This window comes from Sinocyclocheilus grahami, unplaced genomic scaffold, assembly GCF_001515645.1.
Source record: "Sinocyclocheilus grahami isolate Dianchi unplaced genomic scaffold, SAMN03320097.WGS_v1.1 scaffold35.1, whole genome shotgun sequence".
NCBI lineage: Eukaryota > Metazoa > Chordata > Actinopteri > Cypriniformes > Cyprinidae > Sinocyclocheilus > Sinocyclocheilus grahami.
In genome coordinates, this window is record NW_015505214.1 from 1,876,367 (window position 1) to 1,885,580 (window position 9,214).

The window sequence follows — 9,214 nt, forward strand, 5'->3', positions numbered from 1 at the left end:
TCGGCTGCTACTCATCGTCCTCGTAGATGAGGAGATGTAGTTTAGTGAAATGAAACTTCAGTTTGTGAAATTATTAAATCTCATTATGCTCTTTAGCTGATGAAACATAGTTATTATTATTATTATTATGTTTTCAGTTGAATACATGGTGCTGCACTTTTAAAGGGATAGTTCACCCATAAATGAAAATTGTCATTATTTACTCACTCTCAATGTCGTTCCAAACCCATAAGACTTTGGTTAATCTTCGGAAACACAAAAGAGGATATTTTTAATGAAATCTGAAAGGTTTATGTCCCTCCTTTGAAAGTCCAGGTAACCAAAACCGGAATCGACCAGCTTAAATATTATTAAAAGTATTTTTATGGATGAACAGATTTAATTTGCACACACAAGAACCAGTGAGGTTTGTTTTTTGGCTGTGACGCACAAAAGTCTGTTTATCCTATGGGATTTGCTATATGTTTGTGTGTTTTATATGTAAATAAAAGCCCATATTTACTCTGTTCATCAAATAAAGAGTCCCTTCAGAAGGCTTGGATTAATCCACTCAATTGATATGGATTCGTTTTATGATTCCTTAATATTGATCTTTTTAAGCTTTGGTTACCTGGTCTTTCAATGTAGAGACAAAAACCTCTTAGGTTTCATTAAAAATATCTTAATCTGTATTCCAAAGATGAACATGAGTTTGAGGGCGAGTAATTTGACAGAATTTTCATTTTTGGGTGAACTATCCCTTTAACATTTGATATTCAAAATATATCTGATGCATGAAAGTGAAACTTGAAAGTCAAACATATTCGAGTGAAACCTGAAAGCTGTAAATCACCTGTGTTTGTGTGTTTATACTATTTGTCTTAACCTAGTTTATTCCGGCTATGAATGTGTTAAGCAGTGTTAAGAAGAGAACGGAACTGAGATGTGGTTAGAGTAGAACTCTGAATGAGATGTAAGTGATTACTTGTCAAAAACAAAATATGAAGTGTTTACTGTTATATAAGTTTATCTGGGAAGTACATCTTCGGTATCTATAAAGTTTCAATTTCAACCACAAAGGATTTGATCAGGTTGACGCCACATTTTAAGTGACATAAACATTCTGTTCACATTATATTCACTTGTACCTGACAAAATAAGTAATGTACTGGTGCTTTAAAAAATACAGAAAACAAAACACTGATCTGAAGACCCGTTAATGTAACGGTTCAAGAATGGCCTTTTTTTTTTATCATTAAAGCACCATGAAGTCAATTCAAGAATCCTATTCGCTGAAAAATTCTCTTTGATGAACTTAAAAGTCTACAGAACCACTTATGTGAGAGTATTGCTATACAAACCTCAAAGTTTCAGATTGACATAAGTTTTGATAATGCGTGCGCCACAGCAGGCCTGATTAAAATGACTGCGAGACTTTTAAAAGTTCAGTATGTGCAAAGATGCTGAGTCAGAGAGAGACAGAAAGATGTCTGTGTTCACCAAAAAATACATAATTTTTCCTACAGTTTGGTAAGAGTACTAGGGCTTTGCCCTGCGGCCCACGGTCCGACCCCAAAACCCCTCATACATCAGCAGCAAGAATTGCTTAGCAGGCAACACTTCTGGGAAACTGAGCAAGAGCAGAGCGTTGTTACCAAGCAGCAGTGGTGATGTCTTACTCATTCAGAATGCCTTTGTGTGACTTCTAGCACCATTGGCTACATTTGCTCACAGGGCAGACAGGGTTTCCCATACCTGTGAGGTGAAGTAAGAAAACCGATGCAACTACTGCACACGTCAGTTGTCAAATAAGCAAATGTTTCCTCTGCGAAATTTACAACAAGATTTTTGGCTTTTTTTTTTTTTTGTCATCCATGACATTGAAATGCCTTGGAAAAGGCTTTGCTTGCAGTATACGTTTTGAATTTCCCACAATGTTGCAATGGCTGGTCATGACACGCGTATTTGAATACATATTTCAATATAATTGAAACATGGTTAATATATCAGACTCACTGAGTTCAGGATAGATTAATTATAGTTGCTCTTAAAACTGAAAATTTAGTCACACCTTTTTTTACAGTCCTGTTCCACATGTATGTGCTTATTAAAAGTAATTACAAAAACTGGGTAATAACTAGGTACTAACCTTGAACCACCCAAAGCTAACCTTAACCCATTTAGTTACCTTATATTTCCCAGTAATTTCTTAGGTTAGTGCATGTAAGTGCGCATATACTGTAAAATAAAGTGCAACCTAAAATTGTATAAATAATTGTAACTAAATATAAATAAATCTAAACCATATAGCATTTGGAAATACTCAACATTTTCAAACCATTTATGTACATTAAAATATCAATCACAAATACGAAAATGTACACACACAAATACACACACACGTTTTGTTCATGCATCTAGAACTATTAAATAAATAACGTTCCATCTCATATGCTATCTAACCCTTAAAGAGATTTGCTCGAGTGTTTGTAAACAGTGATGCAGAGGAAAATGAGTTTCAGTAAACCCAATTTCACATACCACTAAAGAACAGGAGCTGCCACATGAAACGGTCTGTCTGCGCATATGAGTGTGTTCGTGCGCTTTCGATCTTGCAGCGTGCAATCTCAGGGGTCTGCATGAGAATGGTTAAGGCTATGACAGTGAGGTGAATAATGTGGTTGAAACCAAGCGAGGCAAGAAAAGGCATTACCTTAAACCCCTCAACCTGCTGCATACCCTTTTGCAAGTCATTACTGCTAAGCCTTCCCGGAAAAATCAGCCGTTTTTGTAAGTAGCTTGGCCTCACTCCCATATACCCACTTCTCATGCTATTCATCATGAAGAATGTTAAAGCATTAGTATTGTAGTAAATTGCTCAACTTGTACCTTTCTGTGTTCCTTTTCCCCAAAAGTGCTCCCTCCTCCTACTGTTTTAAGCCCTTGGATATGTACCATGTCATTGCCAGTTTGCATTCGAGGAGTTTCCGCTGCTGCAGTGTAAACTCCCCAACGGCGGAAATTTGCATTACTGCCATGAGCAAAAGCAAAAGTGGATCAAGTTATGATTTAATCAGTCATTTGAGCGGAGATGCCACAAAATTCGTCAAATGGAATATTGTGATCATATTGCACACATGACGCTGCAAAAGCCAGTAATTAAAGAACTTACCATAAATGTTGAGGTCTGATGTTTGCTTCAAACCAATGTACTTGGTTACTGAATTTTGTGAAACATTTTAAACTAAAAACTTGTATGTTATAATACAATTAGTATATACAAATATACAAATATTTAATTAAATATCTAGCCTAAAAAAGACTTTAAAAAATAAACTTTAATTGAAAAATAATAATAATATATATAAAAAATTCTGCTAAGGCAACATCCCTCATTTTCAGTTTAAATTGGAGTACTAAAATAACTAAAATTAAAACTGGAATAAAAATAATAAAAAATTATTTGGACATGTTAAAAGAAATCCAACAACAAACAAATCACACAAAGCAAATACCCTATAGATATATGTGTGTGTAGATTTTTGTATTTGTGATTGATATTTTAATGTACATAAATTGTTAGAAAATGTTGAGTATTTGCAAATGCTATATTGTTTAGATTTATTTATATTTAGTTACAATTATTTATAACATTTTAGGATGGTTCAGGGTTTGACACGTTTTCAATTCAGTTTTATTAATACAGAACCTCTAAGGGGGTGTTTACACACTTTTAAAAACAGAAAACCTTTTATGCATTTTGCTCATTCATTTACACCACAATGCCATTTTGGGAGCTTGAAAACACAAACTTTTGAAAACGGTTTTCAAAGTTACACTAACATTTAGCATCTCCGTGTAAACAAATTTGGGAATATCACATCATGCATATTATAATGTGTTGAGTCTATAGGTTTGTGCACAAGCACATAGTGTTTCTCTACCAAGTGGCATCGCCAACTACTGGTCTTGCATGCATAATACAGCACTTTTAGTTGTTTTCATGGATTCAAGTGAACAAAAAAAACGTTTTCATGAGAACACAACTTTATTGGGAGAACGCACAAAAGCATTAAAGAGATAGTTCACCCAAAAATGAAAATTATGTCATTAATTACTCACCCTCGTGTCGTTCCAAACCCATAAGACCTTTGTTCATTTTCGGAACACAAATTAAGATATTTTTGATGGAATCTCAGAGCTCTCTGACCCTCCATAGGCAGCAAGGATATTACCACGATCAACACACAGAAACGTAGCAAGGACATGGTTAAAATAGTCCATGTGACATCGGTGGTTCAACCGTAATTTTATGAAGCTTTTTGTGCTCAAATAAAACAGTATTAACATTATTTATTCAGCAGTTCTTCTCCCCAAGTTACCGTCTTCCATCATTTTGGAGAGTACCCCAGAACGTAATCAACGTAATCCGTGTTCAGCATGCATGCATGCATGGTAGTACTCTTGCTGTCTATGGAGTGTCAGAGAGCTCTCGGATTCCATCAAAAATATCTTAATTTGTGTTCCGAAGATGATCAAAGGATCTTACAGCTTTGGAATGACATGAGGGTGAGTAATTAATGACATATTTTTCATTTTTGGGTGAACTATCCCTTTAAAATATAAATTGCTTAAGAGCAAAACTTTTGTAAGTCAACGCAAAGTTTCTTAGGAGATCGCAGAATTTTTGCAAGCGAATATGAAAAAATGTAAATAATTTTGACCATCACCATCTCTACAAAAGGATGTAGACGTTTTCAAACAAACACAAAATCGAACGCAAAACTGTTTGTTGGAGAATGCAAAGTTAATCAGGCAAATTTTATAATATTTCCATCACCAGTTCTTGCAAATGAAAAACCTTTGCACAAGAACACAACTTTTGCAAGCAAATGCAAAGTTTTTTGTGATAGCACAAATTTATTGAAATATAATTATTTCCTCCCATCTCATTTTTTTTCATCCATTGGAGAACATAAAAAAATTGCAAGTGAACATAAAATGCCGTTAGTCACCATTTCTATTAAGTTCAACCATGTTTAATATCTAATAAAAACAATTAAATAATCCTTAATGAATGAATTTACAATCCAATACATTATGTCACACCATCCGACTGTGAATGAGTGGTGGGTTTGACACAGCAGGCCATGTCACAAAGTAACCCATCTGACAACTTGCTCTAAAGTTTCTATTCTCAGTCAACCTTTGTACATTATGTGATGGCTGACAGGATGCTGGTGGTCAAGACATGTGGCCCTTCTAAAGAACTCTTTCTAGGTCACATGCAATCCTTCGCCTCATATGCAGATAACATGCCACACTGACCTATGGAAGAGCCTGAAACTTAGAGTAAAGCAAGTTTTGATTTGTTTTAGTGCATTAATGGATTTGTGATTGAATGCATGAAAAAATGCACTAAAGCTTTTAATCAAATGATCAGACCAAACTTTTGCCAAGGAAAGGCACAGTTTACTCCAAAATTACAACTATTCATTATTTCCTTTCTTCTATGGAACAAAAGATTAGTTTTTAAAGAATCTTCACTCAGGCCTTTTTCAATATCACAGTTTGTTAGGGCTGGTTCAGCTACAAATATTAAAAAGCACCATAGATGTAGTCCATATTACTCCAAATTGTGATTGAATAATTCAGTCCAGTTTATTGAAAAGATCCCATGTATTTACTGATCCTATTATTAATAATTTTTTTATGAATCAGTTAGTAAAAAAGACAGAAATTAACTTTTTTTTTATTGTTACAGAGAAAAAAAAACGTTGAATTTGAAACAGCATGAGGTGAATGTAAATTACAAAATTGTCATTTTGGGCTAAAGGGTTTCTTTAAGAAGTAAATCTTAAATTGTAAATCTTTTATTGGTATGCTACACTTACTAATAACTGCGAGAGCAGTTTGCCTGCAAGTGCACAGAAGACTCAAGATGAATGGTTTCCTGTCCATGATGTCACTATTATAGCCTTTTCACATACGACTTTATGCACATCGTTTTGCCACAAATGCATGCGAATGCTGATATACTGACCAAAAAATTCATAATAATCCATCCTATGCATCAGTGTGCATGAGACACAGGAAGAAAGGATCAGAGACAGAGAATGAGAGAATGAGAGAGATAGTCTTGTGTGTGTGTGTGTGTGCACGCAAGTGTGGGTGGGAAGTCTTAACCACACTGAAGGACCTTTTTAAAACCGATGTTCAGCAACAACCTTCTCAAAACATACTCTCTCGTCACTCACACCTTCACACACACCTCTGAGCTCTGCAAAAATGAGCAGTAACTCTGGCCACCCGTCCCGGCCGGTGTTCATGGTGGATTCTGGCAGAGGTCACCCTAACCAACATCGGTATTACCATCAGCAGATGCCCAGACACGCAGAGCCAGAACTGGTGCCCTGCTGGACGTTCCCCCCTGCCCGAGCTGAGATGAAGAAAAGGGGCTGGGGGCGAACGAATGCTGGGATGGCCTGGGTACTGACACTGATACTCCTGCTGGTTTTTGCAGCCCTGGGACTGGGAGCCTATCAGATCCTGAGGTTACAGACTGAAGTGCAACGGCTGTCACAGGTAAGAGCTACTTAACAGTGTATTTATATTGTGATGTGATTTTAATATATAGATAGATAGAGAGCGAGAGAGAGAAAGAGAGAGAGAATCAAAGGGATTTTATTCAATGACAAAATATCAACGTGTGTAAGGTGTATTTTTGATCTATATCTATAATCTGTAATACATCTGATAAAGTGACATTTAATTACAAGAAAGATAGCAAAAGTGAAACAAACAAACAAAAACAATAATATTGTATTAAGTATTTTGACACTTCTTGGTTAACAAATGTCACTGGATCATGTTCATAGTTAATGTGATGTACTACACCTGTGTCAAGGACACCTGTGTGAAATAAAAGTGTTTAGGAAATACATTTGGAGAATTATGCTCTTTTAATTCAGTGGAATTAAAATCCCTTTTAGGTGCTTAAATGCTTTACAGCATACTGACTCGCATATATATTGACACATCACAATTTTTAAGAGATTTGAAGCCTTGATAGTTACTCATACACCACCTGGAAATCAGCCAAGAGCTTTTATTATTTGTTTATGTAATCCGAATCTCTTTGATGTTCATGGGAGTATAATTTTTCAGTTTCCATTCCATCGTGTGCACGCGACTGAGTAGGACATAATTACAAGTGAGAAAAAAAACTTGTGGTCACTGGTCACAAGGCTACAGGAAATCCTCTACTTCAACTGTAGAGAAGTCTAACACCAGCCTCTCTTTCTCATAACTAATAGTCAATTCACTTTAGTATATCTATGTTTGCAAAAAAGACCTGATTGTATCAGCTTGAGAATATTTTTGAATGCACAATATGTGTGAACAATTTGTGACCCTTTTTTCTTCCCTCCAATGGCAGGAAATGCCCGCACAAATGCAGAGCAGCGCTCCACAGAGACAAGTTGGTGAGTTGTGTGACCAAGTTATCAATTATCAGCTTCATCCTGTGCTAAATCTTCTCTGGTTAACATGATGACCTGACTGCTCACTTTATCATTTGACAGGCCTGAATCCTGCTGAGCTGAACAGGAACAAACTCAAATCTGCTGCACACTTGATAGGTAAGATTTGGTCCAGAAGGCACTCTAAAGAATCTGCTTATTTTTTGCTACAAAACAGTATCTTATCAGGATATTTTGTTCAGGTCGTGCAGACCAGAGCACATCATCTGGTATTCTGAAGTGGGAAGCAAAACTCGGCGAGGCCTTCACAGAAGGCGTCAAGTACATCAACGGCGGCCTTCAGGTCAACGAGACCGGTTTGTACTTCGTTTACTCCCGCGTGGAGTTTCTTTCACCCAAGTGCAACCCCGAAGACTTTTACGTTCACAAAATGCGTCTGCAGAGAAACAGCCACAACCGTACAATCATGGAAGATCACCGAGAGGGCTTCTGTTCTGCGGGGAACAAAAAGCCGTGGATGACCGGGAGTCACATAGGCTCGCTTCAGCATCTCAAGGAATCCGATTGGCTGTTTGTCAATGTCTCACATCCCCATCTGCTCAGCAAAAATTATCACAGCAACTATTTTGGCCTCTTCAAGACTCACTGATCAGTTAGGGGATGCTTAGGGCACGATTGTGAGTTCAGATGAAGAGGGCAGCAGTCTCTGGACTACCTTGAGATCCTCAGAGTTTCATTGCAATGCAATCTGTCTGCTTGGCATTGTCAAATCACATTTGATTTTGAATGTATCAGTTGCCTGTGACTTCTTTTGGAAAGTTGTGTAGAAGAGTTTCAGATTGAATGAACACTAATATGCTTCTGTATCAGGAGAAAGTAGATTAAATCCAAATATTTATTTTCTTAAGTCTGATTATATATTAATATGATCAGTGGTCATATTGACTGAGTAATGTATCAATAATGGCTAATAAATCTGGTCAATAAAAGTTTTAATTGCAAAAACTGTTGTTGATTTCAACTTTGAATCGAGGGAGGATGTCTCACTCTCGAGTGTGTCGAGGTGTTTCCATGGCCACAAATATTTGCATGTGATAGTGGGTTGGTTGTCACTGGAAATTTTTGGTTGAACGTTTCCAGAGCTATTTAATCTTAAAAAAATCTCAATCTAAGTGTCATATTCTAAATTAGGGACAGAGAAGAGCTCAGAGATTACTATGACTCAAAAGGGTTTATAGTCAGCTGTTTTTGAATATCCTCTATGTACCACAAAGGCAACTTTTTGCAAGGTTGCGTCATTTCTGCAAAGACCCTCAGGTTGGCTTCACTGCAGTGTTTGCTGAACCACACATGAAGATTTAGGGGTTCTGTGCAAGCAGTACACTTTGTACTTCTATTCTCGCACTTCCTTCCTGTGTTTAGTTATAGCGTTAACAGGGGTCAAAAAGCTTTGATGAGAAATGAAAATGAAATATGCTTCTATCACTCATTCATTCAATTAGTCACGAGATAAAGTGTTAAAGTTCTCAGTGTTGGTCTTAGTTGCCGATATTTTATTTCTAGCCACACAATTTGAGTAGAAAGATCTCGTCTCAGAGTTTGTGCTTGAGTATTTTGTTGGGTTGGAGCGCCAATGGAACTGCGTGTTATGCAGTACTGTGTGTGTTTTTGTCTTGTGAATCCATTACACCTCAATATTCCACTTACTATGAGGGTGAGTGGAAACAAGGCCTACTCTTTCATCACCTCCAACT

The 9,214-nt window shown here is 36.7% G+C and overlaps 1 protein-coding gene across 1 annotated transcript; it reads left to right on the forward strand.

Annotated features, from left to right (window-relative positions):
* The first annotated feature begins 6,243 nt into the window (after window positions 1–6,243).
* On the forward strand, window positions 6,244–8,258 carry LOC107581522 (tumor necrosis factor ligand superfamily member 6-like). The gene is made up of 4 exons (XM_016267098.1): window positions 6,244–6,564; window positions 7,418–7,463; window positions 7,563–7,619; window positions 7,703–8,258. The coding sequence occupies exons 1-4, from the start codon at window positions 6,268–6,270 to the stop codon at window positions 8,107–8,109; spliced, it is 807 nt and encodes a 268-aa protein (XP_016122584.1). The 5' UTR covers window positions 6,244–6,267; the 3' UTR covers window positions 8,110–8,258.
* The last annotated feature ends 956 nt before the right edge of the window (window positions 8,259–9,214 follow it).